This window comes from Phocoena sinus, chromosome 14, assembly GCF_008692025.1.
Source record: "Phocoena sinus isolate mPhoSin1 chromosome 14, mPhoSin1.pri, whole genome shotgun sequence".
In the NCBI taxonomy this organism is placed as follows: Eukaryota; Metazoa; Chordata; class Mammalia; order Artiodactyla; family Phocoenidae; genus Phocoena; species Phocoena sinus.
In genome coordinates this window covers 73213539-73231187 of record NC_045776.1, presented here as the reverse complement: position 1 = coordinate 73231187, position 17649 = coordinate 73213539, and the positions used below count along the sequence as shown (strand labels likewise).

At 43.5% G+C, this 17649-nt stretch overlaps 1 protein-coding gene and 2 non-coding genes across 3 annotated transcripts; 1 reads left to right on the top strand and 2 right to left on the bottom strand.

Annotated features, from left to right (window-relative positions):
* Positions 1-3219: 3219 nt before the first annotated feature.
* LOC116739416 lies at positions 3220-3360 on the bottom strand. Its single transcript, XR_004345587.1, has one exon. It is a non-coding gene; the product is annotated as a U4 spliceosomal RNA (small nuclear RNA).
* A 702-nt stretch (positions 3361-4062) lies between these two features.
* LOC116739369 lies at positions 4063-4203 on the bottom strand. Its single transcript, XR_004345549.1, has one exon. It is a non-coding gene; the product is annotated as a U4 spliceosomal RNA (small nuclear RNA).
* Positions 4204-8263: 4060 nt separating this feature from the next.
* On the top strand, positions 8264-17649 carry SIRT4 (sirtuin 4). The gene is made up of 5 exons (XM_032603392.1): positions 8264-8327; positions 11680-12177; positions 14642-14936; positions 15063-15275; positions 17204-17649. Exons 2-4 carry the CDS (start codon positions 11681-11683, stop codon positions 15213-15215), a joined length of 945 nt encoding a protein of 314 aa, XP_032459283.1. The 5' UTR covers positions 8264-8327; position 11680; the 3' UTR covers positions 15216-15275; positions 17204-17649.

Sequence of the window (17649 nt, the reverse complement as noted above, 5' to 3'; positions counted from 1 at the left end):
AAGAAAGATTCCAGTAGAGCTGAGAGCAAAATATCACATGTATGCTTTATAAATTTTACCTTTAAAAAAATTGTTTTGCTTTCCTTAAGCTTTTTGTTCATATTTTTGGTGGGTTTTTTTAAAAAAAATTATTTTTTATTTATTTATTTTATTTATTTTTTAAGGCAAATCCATTTACTCATTATTTTTGGCTGCATTGAGTGTTGCTTCACGCGGGCTTTCTCTAGTTGTGGTGAGTGGGGGTTACTCTTCGCTGTGGTGCACAGGCTTCTTATTGTGGTGGCTTCATCTTGTTGTGGAGCACAGGCTCTAGGCACGCGGGCTTCAGTAGTTGCAGCACACGGGCTCAGTAGTTGCGGCGCATGGGCTCTAGAGAGCAGGCTCAGTAGTTGTGGCACATGGCCTTAGTTGCTGCACGGCATGTGGGATCTTCCTGGAGCAGGGCTCAAACCCGTGTCCCCTGCCTTGTGGCAGGCAGATTCTTTTTTTTTTTTTTTTCAGGCAGATTCTTAACCACTGCGCCACCAGGGAAGTCCCTTGGTGGTTTTTCCATACTTTTCTTTCTTGTATGCTTACAAATGAGTCATTATTTTACTTACTTGCTATTATAAATTCTGAGAAAATCACACACACACACACACACACACACATTCACATGAGTGTTTGCCAGAGCATCATCTGACTTTCCAATCAATACAAAATTTGCCATGGGAGGGAGCATTCATGTTCGGTCTCCTCCAGGCCTGTTCTGACACCCAGATTATTCATCTTGGCAACCAGCTAAGATGAAAAGAAATGGTTGGAGTGCATTTTCAGACCACACTATCAAGGAAATTTTTAGCTCCTTGCAATTTCAGCCTCTGGGTAGCACACGTCGGCTCCTCTTGTAGTTCCCACAATCGTAGTGGGGTCTTCAGGATGCCCCTTTGGGTAGTTATCACTGACCCCCTCTTTCCATCATATTTGCTCAATTGTAATACATTGGCTCCGCAGGGGACTCTTCTTCCCTTTCCTGGGACCACAGGTCCTGAACACAGGGTATTCCTTGGTCCCAGCAAACCTACCCTGGGTTCCAGAGAAGAAGTGACATTAATTTATCTTACTTAGCCATATTTTGATGACTGATCAGGAAGTGGTTTAAGGGAGTAGTTGTGGAAAGCAAAGGGCTTTTATTACCAAATGTCAAGGATTGTTCATTCCACAGATTACTGATTACATAGGGGAAAGTGCACTTTTACAATAGAGAGAGACCAGTTACTGCTTTACCCTGGTGCTTAAACTCAGCATCGATTATAGTGGCAGATGCAATACAACGTCCATAACGCTATCTCTGAAGTTCTGTTGAATCGAATCAAGTCTTGGTTACAGGAAATAAAGGGAACACAGTCAGTGAAGTTGGAATGTGAGGCTTCTACACGATAATTGTCTCGGACTTTTCAAAAAATCAGTGTCATGAAGGAAAGAGAAAAGGCAGCGGGAGCGGGGCGGGGCTTCCTTGGTGGCACAGTGGTTAAGAATCCGCCTGCCGATGCAGAAGCAACGGGTTGAAGCCCTAGTCCGGGAAGATCCCACATGCCGTGCAGCAACAGACACCGTGTGCCACAACTACTGAGCCCACGTATGGCAACTACTGAAGCCCATGCGCCTAGGGCCTGTGCTCCGAAGCCACCGCAATGAGAAGCACGCGCACCGCAACAAAGAGTAGACCCCACTTGCCGCAACTTGAGAAAGCCCGCGCGTGGCAACAAAGACCCAACTCAGCCAAAAATAATTAATTAAAAAAAAAAGTCAGGGGCACTTGCCTAGATTTTTTAAAACTGCAGGTGGAAACTAAAATGGAAATAGAAAGCCACTCTGGAAGATAATTTGACAGCTTCTTACAAAACTTGTACAGGAATGCTCTTAGCAGCTTTATTTATGATAGCAAAATACTAGGAACAATTCAAATGCCCTTCCATGGGTGAATAGTTGAACAAACCCTGGTACTTCCATATAATGGAATACTACTCAGCAAGGAAAAAGAATGAGCTAGTGATACATGCAACAACCTGGATGAACTGCAAGGACATATTGTTTGTTGAAAAAAGTCTATCTCGAGAGAATCACATACCGTAGATTCCGTTCCTATAAAATTCTAGAAAATACAAACTAATCTATAGCGACAGAATGGGGGAGGGGTAGTGGGGAGCGATGGGAGGGAGGGATGGATTGCAAAGGAACATCAGGAAACTTTGGGGAGTAATGAATGTGTTCGCCAGCTGGTTTGCAGTAATGATTCCATGGGTGTATATATGTTCTCAAAACTCATCAAATTGTAGGCTTTAAATATGTGCAGTTTATTGAATATCAATTATGCCTCAGTAGAGCTGTTTGTAAAAAAAAAAAAAAAAAAAAAAGGAATGGGGAGAAAGGTTTCTGTAAGAATTAAATGAAACAAAGCGTCTTAAGCACTTTGCATGGAGTCTGGCACACAATAGGTGCTCCATAGTGGGTGGTGTTGGAAATCGGCTGGTCTTCTGGATGGCTCCATCACATCTCTCTATAACATTGAAATAATCTGTAATTATGTTGTTTATCTGTGGTTTCAAAACGGTGAGTTCTTTGAAGCAGGGACTGTGTCTGATCTGCCGCTAGGGCGGTTTTCCAGTGTGCTGCTTTGAATCAGTAGAGGCTGTTCCACCACCTTCACCCTAACAAGCCGCATTCTTTTGCTAGAGAACACAAAAATGTTTTATGGATGGTGGCCTAAACAGGTCCAGCTGTATCTGCCACCCCCAGAGCTCGGAGTCGACTCCTCAGGCCTTCTGTCCTACTCAGGCTTTCTGTCCGTGGACACGCCTGATCCTCCTAACAGCACAAGACTGTAGGCAGCCGTCATAGTGGAAACCAGCACCCCACTAAGAAAAAAAGAATTTAATTGCAAGCGAAGCTGTGCCCAGGACTCTACAGTACGACCTAAAATAGCCCGTTGTATCTTTTTTTGTTAATTGCTTTCAAAGGAAGTGTTCGGACGACACGTTTTCAAACTCACGTCGGTTCCTACGAACCTGTGACCTTCGGAAAACACGGAACAGACTCACCCCCCACTTCTAACGACAAGAAGTACCAGTAATGCTTTAGTAAGAATAAGCAAAAAAACCCAGGAGAAACCTCAAACAGTCCCACTCATTCCTGGAAATTTAAGTATTGAACATCTATTATTAAACACACGTCGTTCAGTCTCCGTAGAGACTGTCAAAAATTGCCAATGCCGACTATATTTCAAGTCGTCATGGCGGGGTATTGGGAAAAGTTTTCAATTAGCAATAATCGCGCCTCGGATAAACCTCATTGGCTACGATACTGCCACTGCGCAAAGCTAGAGAGCGAGACTACGCACCTACCTCCCCCATGGATGACAACTATCTTTACAATGAGGGCGAGCAACTAACAATGAGCTGTGAGATATAAAGCATTTCGCTGCAAACATTCCTGTTTAAAACACGTGTGCGCGAAAAGCTGCTGGTATTAGAGCAACTCTTGTCGAACCCTAACCTTTCGAAAATAAGAACGCCTTTCGCTAAGGACGCTGGAGAATTTTATGCAAATTACCATGACATCACCAAGACGCTGCGGGTAAGACTCGCGTTCTAAAAAACAGCGACAAGAAAAAAACCGAAACAGAGTAATGCGAGATGGGACGAGTAAATGGAAGTGTTGGTGTTAAAACCAGAAAAATATTAAGAAATAAGAAAATTATTAATACAACTTGGACAACTAACACGCAAACGTAAAGAACGAACTAAAACTGAAAAACAGGTATGAAACGAACTGTTCACAAAAAGCTAATCGTTTATATTGATAACCGAAACCAAAAACGATAGTAACATACTAGGAATTTCTAGCAAGGCAATTTCCTATCTGGTAACGGTGAAAATTTGAAATCGGGAATACAGCTACTAATCATTTTGGTCTCTCAGCGTTTCTTCCATGCTGTTTGGGATTTCGGACTTCCAGCATATTCTCCCGTAAGCTTACAGTGGTTATGAAACATCATACTGTCTTTAAACTTACATTGTTCAGTCTCCGTAGAGACTGTCAAAAATTGCCAATGCCGACTATATTTCAAGTCGTCACGGCGGGGTATTGGGAAAAGTTTTCAATTAGCAATAATCGCGCCTCGGATAAACCTCATTGGCTACGATACTGCCACTGCGCAAAGCTAGAGAATATAGCCCCCTACTCATCGTTCCCAATAAGCAAGGTTCCTATTTCAGAAAGGTGAGTTGGAGCCTCAAGGCAAAACCCTTAATTATTAATGGGCTGAAAATTATACAACTATATTAAGATGTCTCGGAAATATATAAGCTGTTTCTCAGTATTCAGTTGCTTGATTTCACTTAGTTTTTAGTGGGGAATGAAGCAAAGCATTGTGGGAGGGAACATGCTAATAAACTTAATTCAGACTATAAATTGGGGAGGATGAGCAATGTACTCAGTGTAAGGGTGCTGTGGTAAAATATACATAACATAAAATTTACCATTTGAACCATTTCTAAGTTCAGCAACCATCACCACTGTACATCTCCAGAACTTTTTCATCATTCCAAACAAACTTCCCATTAAATACTAACTCCCCATTCCTCTCTCCCACAGCTCCTGGCAACCTCTATTCCACTTTCTATAAATTTGGCAACTCTCAGTACCTCACATAAGAGAATCACACAATTATTTGACCTTTTGTGTCTGGCTTATTTCATACCTTGTTTTTAAGGTCCATCCATATTGTAGTATGTTTCAGAATTTCGTTCCTTTTTATGGCTGATATTCTACTGTATGGAATTTTGTTATCCATTTATTCTTTGACAGGAGGTTGCTTCCACCTTTTGGCTATTGTGAACAATGCTTCTATGAACATTGACATACAAGTATCAGTTTGAGTCCTTCTTTCCAATTCTTTTGTGTTTATATCTAGAAGTAGAATTTCTGGATGATGTGCTATGTTTAACCTGGAAGGGTTTTCTGTGGACATCTTAATTCAGAGGAGAGAGGTTATTTCTACAGTTCATGAGTTTGAAGTAACTTTCACTGTTACTGGCTCGGCAAGTGGAAAGCTACTAGAAACCTATGTCTGAACTTGTTTCAGCTCTGAGCTGTACTCTCCAAAAGACTTTTGGTTTTTGCTACTCACTAAGATGCAACGAGTACTCTGAGAAAATATTTCCCCCAAAATTTCATTATGAAAAATTTCAAACATGAAACATTCAAAGTATTGCTCACTGAACATTTATGTAGTCATCAACTAGATGTAAAAATGACATAAAAAGGCCTATTTGATGCTGATGTGTAAATTTTTTTTCCACAGCCATAATTGGCAGGGTAGGAAAAAACAGCAGAAAAAAAGAAAGGCTAACAGTCTGATTAATTTAGAGTATTTGATTTCGATCCAGCCAAGGACTTTGTCATTAATTCCTAGTGTGGTGGAGTTGTGAGAAATAAAAAGACAAGGGTCATCCAAAGAACTTCTCAGCCCTTGAGAATGTCTCGATTGGGTGGCTCATTACACCCTGTCAGTAGCTATCAAGGGAAATTGTTTCACCAGCTGTCTTGGATGACTTCATCTTCCACAGATGACTTCCCAGCACTAAGAAAAATAGAAAACTCAGCTAACTTCTCCCCAGAACATGAAATTCTTTGGTGCCTAAAAGCACAATAATCCTGTGTTCCTGGCCAGTCTTTTAATGATGCTTATTCCACTTGAAGAACTGGAAAAATAATGTGGCTCTGAAGTTTTCCACAATAAAATTTTCCTGGGATTGGGGGTAGTGTCATGTTTTGACATTTCCATAGGTTTTAATCAAATACCCATGTGTGCAGAAAATATTCTGGATTACAATTTTGTTTTCTTTTTTTAAAATTTATTTATTTATTTATTTATTTTTGGCTGCACTGGGTCTTAGTTGCTGTGCACGGGTTTTCTCTAGTTGCGGCGAGCGGGGGCTACTCTTGTTGCAGTGCACGAGCTTCTCATTGCGGTGGCTTCTCTTGCTGCAGAGCATAGGCTCTAGGCACGCAGGCTCAGTAGCTGTGGCTCGTGGGATCTAGAGCGCAGGCTCAGTAGTTATGGCGCAGGGCCTTAGTTGCTCCGCGGCATGTGGGATCTTCCCGGACCAGGGCTCGAACCCGTGTTCCCTGCACTGATAGGCGGATTCTTAACCACTGCACCACCAGGGAAGCCCTATAATTTTTTGACTTAATAAAAGTTCCCAGTATACATTTTTAAAAATTAATGTATTTGCTTTTACTTTTGGCTGTGTTGGGTCTTCTTGCTGTGTGGGGGCTTTCTCTAGTTGCAGCGAGCCAGGGCCACTCTTTGTTGCCATGGGCGGGCTTCTCTTGTTGCAGAGGATGGGCTCTAGGCGCGCGGGCTTCAGTAGTTGTGGCACACAGGTTCAATAGTGCAGGCTCAGTAGTTGTGGCGCACGGGCTTAGTTGCTCCACAGTGTGGGATCTTCCCGGACCAGGGATTGAACCTGTGTCCCCTGCATTAGCAGGCAGATTCTTAACCACTGTGCCACCACGGAAGCCCCCCAGTCTATATTTTAATCCTTTTTTAAATTTTTTCCCAGCCAATGTGGTCAGGTTAACTAAGGTACAAAAGACTCATGTCGGGCTTGCCTGGTGGCGCAGTGGTTGAGAGTCCACCTGCCGATGCAGGGGACACAGGTTCACGTCCCGGTCCGGGAAGATCCCACATGCCATCTTCCCACCTGCCACGGAGAGGCTGGGCCCGTGAGCCATGGCCGCTGAGCCTACGCATCTGGAGCCTGTGCTCCGCAACGGGAGAGGCCACAACAGTGACAGGCCCGCGTACTGCAAAAAAAAAAAAAAAAAAGACTCATGTCAGGTGGCTCTCTCAGCCCAGTGACCTATTTGAGGTGTGGCTGGAGATATTGCTCCCAAACTACTGAAATAGGTTACTTTACCAATATTTACTGCTATGCATTCAATGAGAGTCAGACTCTGACTCCAGCTTTCATACTACTCCTCTGGGCTTCAGTTTTGTTTGTTTGCTTGTTTGTTTTTGGCGGCACTGAGTGGCTTTCGAGATCTTAGTTCCCCGACCAGGGATTGAACCTGTACCCTCGGCGGTGAAAGCTCGGAGCCTAACCACTGGACCTCCAGGGAATTCCCCTCACTTCATTTTAAAATGCGGGAAGTGGTTCCTTAGAGTGGTCTTCAAGGTCAGTGCTAGCATATCCTTTGATATGTTCTAAAACACTTAGAAATCGATGTCTTATTTAGGCAATGCTACAGATCAGTGGTTCTCACTGGCTACATATTAGAAACAACTGTGAGGTTTGTAAACCGACTTGGTGCCCAAGTGTCTCCCCAGACCAATTAAATCAGAATTTCTGGGGGTAAGACCCAGGCATTGTGTTGGTTAATTTAGTAAAAACACAAGATGAGAAATAAGGGACTTCCCTGGTGGCGCAGTGGTTAAGAATCAGAATCTGCCTGCCAGAGCAGGTGACATGGTTTCGAGCCCTGGTCTGGGAAGATCCCACATGCTGCGGAGCAACTAAGCCCATGTGCCACAACTACTGAAGCCGGGGCGCCTAGACCCCGTGCTCCGCAACAGTAGAAGCTACCAAAATGAGAAGCCCTCACACCACAACGAAGAGTAGCCCCCACTGGCTGCAACTAGAGAAAGCCTGCACACAGCAAGGAAGACTCAACCCTGAAGACCCAACCACGAAGACCCAACAGAGCCAAAACAAACAAAAAAAAGATGAGAAAATTGGAGAAGCCACGTGGGTAAACACATTAGTCCCTGTATATTATATTTCACTTTAATTGTTCATTTTAACTGTAAAAACATCAGTTTTTCAGCTATTTGTGAATGTATTTCTTCACAACTCACTGCAAGGTGGGAACTTGATTCCGTTTCCATGAGTGGAAAGGTTCGGAAACACTGAAGTTGAGGATGAGTCAAACCTAGATCCATTACTAAAGCTTCTAAAGAATGAATTCCTAAGTTAACGCTGTTTGGATGTACTATTTTGCACTCAGAACAGTGACGTCCAAGCTCTAACCGCTTCTCTCAAAGAGATGATGGCTAGGTAGACAGCTGCACATCGCGTACCAGGGTTCGAAGCCTCTGACCACAAAAGGCCAACAGGGGGCGCTACTGGACAACCTGGGTCCCTCGATTGTGAAGCCCAGAGGTTTGTGGGACTTGTAGTTTTTCTTGCATCATTTCAGGTTAATGAACTACATTTCCCAAAGTGCAAGTACAGCCAGTCGGTCCCCCTGTCGGGTGCGGAGTGTCCCTTAAGCTGTGAAAGGTAAGTGAGTTCTGTGTGGGCTGCAGGTTTCTATAAATTGAGGATTCCACTTCTCCTCTTTGCCCTTTGATGGGACCTGGGAGAGAGCAGCTGTTCCAACAGAGCGTCTTTTCAGCGGGGTTTCCCGAGCCCTCCGGTCTCAGGAATCGGGATTATCTGTTTAGTTGTTCACTGCTGTGGAATGTCAGGGAGAAGTCAGGGTCCTGATCCCAGATCTGGAAAGCCCAGCATAAAATAATGTTTACATATGGGGTGCGTGTCACTAGAGAATTTCTGCATTTTATCTAATATTACATAAAGGCCTTGTTTTTACAGCTAGAAAAAGCTGGGGTAGAATGCCTTGTCAGGTCTCACTACCCTTCACCTTGTCCAAGAAGCCCTATTTGCAATTGAGGGTAAACTAATAGAATATGGGGGAAATAGAATAAAAGGTATGCATGTGCTTAATTACATTAATAAAATCAAAATCTCGAAAAGTCTGAGCAACAGTTTCATCAGCTAAACTGGAACGCTAATGTGCTTCTTTAGTTTATGAAGAAATAAGATAATTCTGATTTATAAAATGGGAAGTAGGTTTATGGGACACACGGTCCCCCAAGGGATAGTATTAGCTAAAAATATATTCCTCTGATAGAGACATCTTTAGATATAGTCATATATTAACAATGAGCAATTAAGGGACTTAAAAAAGATATTGAGGTAAACCATTAACTTTTTGAAGTTTATAAGAAATTCAGTTCTGACCAGCCAGGTGTTACTGGGAGAGACAGAATAGGCCTTATATTATGCTAGAATTCTGCTTTATCAATTTTTTAGTTTACCTCCCTCCTTTTTAAAATAGATTTTATTTTCTAGAGCCCCCCCCTTCTTTTCAGAAACCAAAATATGCAGTTTCCCTTGGATGCAGAAAGCCTTGGCAGATTTGCCAGCCATAGTTAATTTTCATCTGATGGCCACAGCATAGGAGAGCTCTGGCTGTAGGTTCTTAGGAGATCAGGAAGACAGATTGGCTTGGGCTGTTATGAAATAGTCTAGTGTGGGGACAAAGTTTTATTTTGTGGAACATATTAGAAATTCTTGACCAAAACAAATTACTAAAAAGATAATAAAAAGGTAGGCTTGTTGTTTCAGGTTGGACTTCAAAGGACCCAGGAGGGTGTGGAGTCAGTTTGTACTGGTGAGGGTCAGTTGTTAAATATTTGGGAATTTACTGGCCAGTTGTTAGATAAACCATTGGTAGCCTGAAACTGGCCACGATAGGATTATTTTCTTTTATCTTTTTTTGAGGGGGAGGGTAAAGGGGAAGCCAGTTTACCAACACACCCCTAGCAAAGGTCAATTTTTTCTCTAAGCCTGGGGCCCCAGTGTTCATTACATCCGTGAGTTATTAGATGCTGAACTAGCTCACACCCTTCCAGATTTTACCAAAGATTGATTTGGATTACAAAGCAAGATTATAAATACACTCTAAGTATCTGTGGAGGGAAGGGGGCTTACCTTTCAAGTGAATTGTTTATCTGGGAGCTGTCCTTCCAGGTAATGCGGTCATTGATTAATTCACTATCAGTAGGCTGTTCTCATAAGCATGGAATCCACCCCTGGAAATATGGTCTGGTTGGATAGCTTTCTTTTTTTTTAATTTTTTTTGCCTGCATTGGGTCTTCATCATTGCGCGCGGGCTTTCTCTAGTTGCAGCGAGTGGGGGCTACTCTTCTTTGCGGTGCAGGGTCTTCTCATTGTGGGGGCTTCTCTTGTTGCGGAGCACGGGCTCTAGGCATGTGGGCTTCAGTAGTTGTGGCACGCGGGCTCAGTAGTTGTGGCTCGCGGGCTCTAGAGCGCAAGCTTAGTAGTTGTGTTGCACTGGCTTAGTTGCTCTGCAGCCTGTGAGAATCTTCCCGGACCAGGGCTCGAACCCATGTCCCCTGAATTGGTAGGCGGATTCTTAACCACTGCACCACCAGGGAAGTCCCTGGATAGCCTTCTTATTAGGTAAAAACCTGTACTACTCTCCAGTACATTTTTCTCATACCTAGATATTATCTTTCAGAGGACAGTATTGTATGCAATGCCAACAAATTCCTATTCCCCAGCCATTTCTCAATATAGTGCTGTTGGCTCTTGTCACCCTTCTCATAAAATATTTCAAAGTACCAATTTGCTGATTATTAGATACCTTTTAGGTTGGCAGCTTCCAGATATAAGTTGAAATCTCATTAGTAACCTGCTCCCAAATCCCGTTTAGGGTGGGCTGTTTTGGGAAATAAGGATGCTACCCCTCCATTCTTTATTTTTTAGTTTCTTGCCTAGAGTTAGTTAGGGTTTGTCTATATATTTTTAGGCTAAGCTTAGCCCTTTTTTATCTCTATTCTGTTGATAATCGTGTGCTCTTGCTTTCGTTTTTGTCTAGATCAAGGGCAACATGAGGCAGGCATATGTTTCAGTTACCTGCCCTAGTTCACTTTGTCTATTTAATTTCAAATATGTTTTCTCCAAATACTATATGACTGCTAAGCTAATATGGTCCAGATATTGGAGTTTTGTCTACCTCTAAGGCAAAGCATTCCACATTTTAGCTTCTCTTCAAACTTCTCCATTCTTTTCTCCCTGTCCCTCCCCCTCCCCCTGCCATTCCCCTCCCCCTTCCTTCTTTTTTTTTTCCTTTTTGTGGGGGAAGTTTTTTTTCCCTTCATCTCATGGCTTTTGGCATTTCTGTACTTCCACTGTTCTGGGCATACTAGAGCATTTGCAATCCAAACATTCCTCTAAGAAATTACTTTAAAAAAAATTTTTTTTTTTTTTTTTTTTTGCATGGCCTGTGGGATCTTAGTTCCCCAACCAGGGATTGAACCTGCACAGTCAGCAGTGAAAGCGCAGAGTCCTAACCCCTGGACTGCCAGGGAATTTCCCGCCACCAATTTTTTTTTTTTATTGTGGAGATAGGTGATATAATGAACCCCCCATCCATGGACCCATCACCCAGCTTCAACAATTAACAACCCTTGGTTAATCTTGTTTCATTTATATACTCCACATTTTGTTTACCCATTCATCAGTTTTGTGGGGTTTTTTTCATTAAATTAAAATTTTAAAAATTTAGGTGTAGTTGACATTTTCAGGTGTACAACTTAGTGATTCATAATTTTTAAAGTTTATATTTGATTTATAGTTATTATGAAATATTGGCTATATTCCCTGTGTTGTACTATATATCCTTGTAGCTTATTTATTTTATATATAGTAGTTTGTACCTCTTAATCCCCTTCCCCATCTTGCCCCTCCCCCCTTCCCTTGGTTACCCGGGTTTTCAAAACCCAGTTTCTCACTTGATGCTTTTTTTTTTTTCCCTCTCTAGAATGAGGATGAGCTTTGGGTTAACTCTCAGGACAGCAAAAGGCCGCTGGGTGCCAAACCTCAGCCAGCAGTGCTCACGCAGATCCACTGGGTTATTTGTGCCACCAAGTCCTCCTCTGGACTCTGAGAAGGTCAAAGAGTTACAGCGCTTTATCACCCTTTCCAAGAGACTCTTAGTGATGACTGGGGCAGGAATCTCCACTGAGTCGGGAATCCCAGACTACAGGTCAGAAAAGGTGGGACTTTACGCCCGCACGGACCGGAGGCCCATCCAGCATGGGGATTTTGTACGGATAGCTCAAATCCGCCAGCGGTACTGGGCGAGAAACTTTGTGGGCTGGCCTCAGTTCTCCTCCCACCAGCCTAACCCTGCACACTGGGCTTTGAGCAACTGGGAGAGATTCGGAAAGCTGTCCTGGTTGGTGACCCAAAATGTGGATGCCTTGCACACCAAGGCGGGGAGTCAGCGCCTGACAGAACTCCACGGATGCATGCACAGGTGCAGGAAAGCCTAAACAGTGTGAATGCAGACACATGCTCCATAAGAGCAGGGACCTTGGCCGTCCTGGTCACGGTTGTCTTCGTTAGACCACGAGGAAATGATTTGGGAGGAAGTTGTTTACTTTGGGGTTGATCCCAGCAAACTCAGTGAGAGAATGGGAAGTGAAACAGGGAAAGTGGGAAAGGCGGGGTAAGGTTTTGCTAATGAGTGGGTTACTGCTTGGGGCATCTGGGGCTCAAGCGTGTCAGGGGCTCTCTGACTGTAGAGCAGCTTCAGAACCGTCTCACTGGAAGTCAAGGGGAACTGGGGTGTTTATCCATTGCCTCCCATCCTTCATTGGCTGCGGGTCACTCTGGGGGAATTAACTCCCTAACACTTGACTCTGCTCCTCCGGAGAAGGCTTCCATGGCCAGGGAACTCCCTAAACAGGAGAGACACAGGAACTTATAAGAGAACTGTGGGAGGTGCCCTCTGAGTGTTCCGAGGGAACTATGAGCAGAGCATATGCTACAAACTGCTGGGTTTCCAGTGCCTAGATACATAGATCACAGGATAGCCAGAACCCAATAAATATTGATGAAACGACCATATGTAGCCCTGGCAGTAACTTGTAGCTAATTGGAGACCGTTTCCTTATCTGTAAGCCCCAGAGATCACCCTCTGAGGACTGAAATCAGTCTGCCAGTCATAAAATATTTATTGGGTGTCTGCAACACGTGGTGTGCTACTGGTGTGCCACTTGCTGGTGTGGAGAGGTCAAAACCAAAATATAAAACGTGGTCTGCTTAATATGTGAGAATTTTGTAATCTGTTTGGTGGGAGACCCAAAAATAACAGGTTTAACAACAAACCACTCCACACGTGATTGTTAAATTATGTGTTTCTTGATAGACATGTTTTACAGGTTCAGAGAAACAGAGTTAGTAAAGATTGGAGTACTCTTTTATGGGTGAGGTGGGGCTGGAGAATAGCTCAGGTATGACTAGGCAAAGGAGGGGAAAGAGGGCTTTCCAAATGAAGGGAACTTGTACAGTCTGGCCTGGTCTCGTTGGAGGCTAGTATGAAATCAGATTGTCTGGGAAGGCTAGACCCAAATCCTGGATGCATTTGAAAATCATGCAGTGCAATTTGGGTCTGTTGTGAGAGACCAAAGGGTACTGTTAGTGGTTTCTGAGCAAGAAAGCAATATGATAAAAATAGCATTTGAGGAAGCCTGGACAGGATTAGAGAGTTAGAGTGGCTCAGGAAAGTCAGCTGGAAAGACTCAGACCAAGGTGGCATCAGGGGATGGGAGAGCTAAGGATGGCTATGGGTCCATTAAAAATTTTTTTAATGATGAAAATTTCAAACATCCACAAAAATAGAGTAGTATGATGAACTCCCACATACCATCACCCAGATCCAGAGTTTTATCAAGATTTTACCATGTCTACTTATCCTTTCTCTCTTTTGAAATATTTTAAAACAAATCCAAGACTTCTTGTCATTTCATAGGAGGCCTTTTAAGTTAAAAAAAAAAAAGCCAACACAGTCTGATGATTGACTAGATAGAGAGTAAAGGGAGAAAACTGAGTAACAAGTTTTTTCCCAAGGGTTTCAGCCCAAGTAACTGGAGGAAGGTGATGGAGAAGCTGTGGAGGGGGATTGAAGACAGAAGTTAAGTTTGACACGACCATCAAGGAGACTTGGACTAAAATTTGGGGGAGAGGGCAGGAGTGGAGTCCTGTATAGAGCAGGAAACTGTTAGCACAGAGGCACTGTAGCAGTGACCACAGAGACACCCCAGGAAGGGACAGTGGAAAGAAAACAGGTTGGAGGCTGGAGGAGCAGAAGAGGAACCAACTTCCATTTTTCTTTCAACAGCTATTTAGTGAGTGCCTGCTATGTGCAGACACTGTTATGGGCGATGGGCACAGAGCAGTGGACAAAGGACTCAAATGTCTCTTTTTTTTTTTTGGAGGGCCATGCAGCTTGTGGGATCTTATTACCCTGACCAGGGACTGAACCTGGGCCCTGGCAGTGAAAGCCCGGAATCCTAACCACTAGGCCACCAGGGAACTCCCAGAAAGTGTTTTAAAGAGAAGATGGCAATGGATAGCAGCAATTACAGCAGATGATTAGAGCAGAGGATGGAGGGGGAAGGGGGAAAAAAAACCCTGGTTTTGGCACTAAGTAAAATGTGGTAAAGGCTTTGCAGTCATGTTAAGGATAAAAGTGAGCTAGCAGAAGGTTTAAGCAGGGAGTGTGTAGTAAGGAAACAGATGCACGTTTTTCTAGAAGGTTGGCAGTGGAAGGAAGATGGTAGCTAAAGAGGTCATGAAAAGGTATTAATAAAGCAGGGAAAACATGGTGGGTGTCAGGGAAAGAAAGTGGTGATGGAGGAGCTAGAGATGGTTGGGGGTGAAAGGTCTTCAGTAGCTTCGTGCCTCCCCAGCACAGCTGGCCTCCTCTCTGGTTTCAGGGTCCTCTGCTTGGGCTGCGGTGAGCAGACTCCCCGAGGGGCACTGCAAGAGCGGTTTGAAGTCCTGAACCCCACCTGGAGCGCTGAGGCCCATGGCCTGGCTCCGGACGGTGACGTCTTTCTCACTGAGGAGCAGGTACAGAGCTTCCGGGTCCCGCCCTGCTCTCGATGTGGGGGCCCCCTGAAACCAGACGTCGTCTTCTTCGGGGACACGGTGAACCCTGACAAGGTTGATTTTGTGCACAAGCGGGTAAAAGAAGCCGACTCCCTCCTGGTGGTGGGATCGTCCTTGCAGGTAACTGACTTGGTGTCGGGATGGTAACTGCTCCCTTTGCGGGCTGGGGAGCCCGGGAGAGGCTCCCTATTGGTTTATCTCTTCCTGCTTCTAGAGAGCTATTATCTGCGTCTTCTGCTCCGACAGGTGTACTCAGGCTACAGGTTCATCCTCACTGCCCAGGAGAGGAAGCTGCCAATTGCAATACTGAACATCGGGCCCACACGGTCGGACGACTTGGCATGTCTGAAACTGGATTCTCGTTGCGGAGAGCTGCTGCCTTTAATAGACCCACGCTGACCACAGCCTGATATTCCAGACCCGGAAACTGGGACTTTCATTTGAATTCTGCTGCCAATGGTAAAATGCCTTCTCAGATACCAGATTCCAGTTCCCGCTCAACTGAGAGCACTGACAAAAGAGAGAAGGGTCTAGGTTTCTTAATGTATGGCCATTCTTTTTTTTTTTTTTTGCGGTACGCGGGCCTCTCACTGTTGTGGCCTCTCCCGTTGCGGAGCACAGGCTCCGGATGCGCAGCCTCAGCGGCCATGGCTCACGGGCCTAGCCGCTCTGGGGCATGTGGGATCTTTCCTGACCGGGGCACGAACCCGTGTCCCCTGCATCGGCAGGCGGACTCTCATCCGCTGCGCCACCAGGGAAGCCCTGGCCATTCTTAATTGAAACTAATTTTTTAACGTGCATTACGCTATATTGTTCAAAAGACTGATTTTTGAATTCTAGGCACATAGCTATTTAAGACAATGTTCCAAAATCTGCCATTGCCTTTTTCCCCATTTTTAAAAAATAACAGCTTTATTGAGATATAATTCCTAGGCCATGAAGTTCACCCTTTAAAAGTACACTTTAAAAGTATATAATTAACGTGTTTTTAGTACACTCACAAAGTTGCACATTAATCACCATTAATTCCAGAACATTTTCATCATCCCAGGAAGAAACCCTGTACCCATTAGCAGTGATTCCCCATTCCCCACCCCCTGGTCCCTGACAACAACTAATCTTCTTTCTGTTTTTGCCTATTCTGGACATTTCATACAGTATGTAGCCTTTTGTGTCTGGCTTCTCCACTTAGCATAATGTTTTCAAGATTCATCCATATTGCAGCATGTGTCAGTACTTTATATCTATTGATATTTTCACCTACGAGTACAACCACTTTAAAAAAATATAACAGCTTTTTTTTTCAGCTTTGAGATATAATTCACATATCATACAGTTCACTCATTTATTGCATACAATTCAATAATTTTTAATATATTCCCAGAGGAGTACAGCCAGTTTGAAAAAGACTATTTTTTTTAGAGCAGTTTGAGGTTCACAGCAGAATTGAGCAGAAAGTGCAGGAGTTCCCATATACTCCTTGCCCCTGTTCACTAACACGGTATTTATCGTTTACCTACTGAAGGACATCTTGGATGCTTCCAACTTTTTGGCAATTATGAATAAAGCCACTGGACTTCCCTGGCAGTCCAGTGGTTAAGACTCTGTGCTTCCACTACAGGGAGCACGGGTTTGATCCCTGGTGGGGGAACTAAGATCCCACATGCTGCGCAGTGCGGCAAAAAAAAAAAAAAAAAAGTAAAGCTGCTATAAACATCCATGTGGAGGTCTTTGTGTGGATGTAAGTTTTCAACTCATTTGGGTAAATACCAAGGAGTGAGACTGTTGGATCATATGATAAAAGTATGTTTAGTTTTGTAAGAAACTGCCAAAATGTCTTGTAAAGTGGCTGCACCATTTTGCATTCCCACCAACAATGTGTGAGAGTCCCGGTAAAATCACTTTTTAAAAACCATTTTAATTGAAGTATACTGACATACAGAGAATCGCAGCCATCATGAGTGGACAGCTTGATGATGATGTAGAGCATCTAAATCAAGGAACAGAACACTGCTAGCACCCAAGAAGTCCCCTTGGCAAATCACTTTTTAACTAGTTCTTATTACTAGAATAATACATATTTATTACATAAAGTTTAGATGATACAGATAAGTAAAAAGGATTTTAACGCAAATTACCCATAATCCAACTACCGAGATAACCAAAATCTAACATTCTGGTATAACTAAATCTAAATCTATTCTTACGAAAGTTGAATCAAGCAGTACAGTATTTTATTACATCCTGTTTGCACCTAACAGCACAGAGTGGCCATCTTGACATTCCCTAAATGCTGTGGGTTTTTTATGGTAGACTGATGTACACAATCATTTCCTCCACCCCACTGGCAGCTTATTTTGGCATTAACTTGTTTTATTTCTTTTCAGATCCCTAAGGATTCATCCCTGCTTCCTCTAACTGATCGAGGCTTACCAACTGCCGCCTGCAGAGGGCAGCAAACCGACATCTCTCTGCCAGCCCATCTCTGAACCCCGCAGCTTTCAGAGCCCAGGAGTTAAAATCTTCCGGCTGATGAGATTTGCCCCTGAAGAGGACTTTTTCAAAGCCGCAGCTTCTTTTGATAGGAAAACTGCTTTCTCTCCCTTTTTACCTCATCAGGCAGAAGAAATAGCCCAGGAAATATGTACCTCCAGAGTACTAACCTAGGGATCTCACTAATGTGGGTAAAGGGGGAAGGAAATGACTTAATTTATAATTCCAAATGCTTAAATGTCTTTAACTGAACCATTCTGATATATTTTTTGAAAAGACGAACAATGATATGAATGAATTTTTTATAAACCAAGGAATAGAGAAAGCATTTTTTAAAATA

Bases quoted from the DNA above. Each gene is read 5' to 3' on its own strand.
- SIRT4 (XM_032603392.1), top strand. From the start codon at position 11,681: ATGAGGATGAGCTTTGGGTTAACTCTCAGGACAGCAAAAGGCCGCTGG. The intron at 12,178-14,641 runs GTGCAGGAAAGC...CTCTGGTTTCAG, and splicing joins CTCCACGGATGCATGCACAG to GGTCCTCTGCTTGGGCTGCG. The intron at 14,937-15,062 runs GTAACTGACTTG...CTGCTCCGACAG, and splicing joins TGGTGGGATCGTCCTTGCAG to GTGTACTCAGGCTACAGGTT.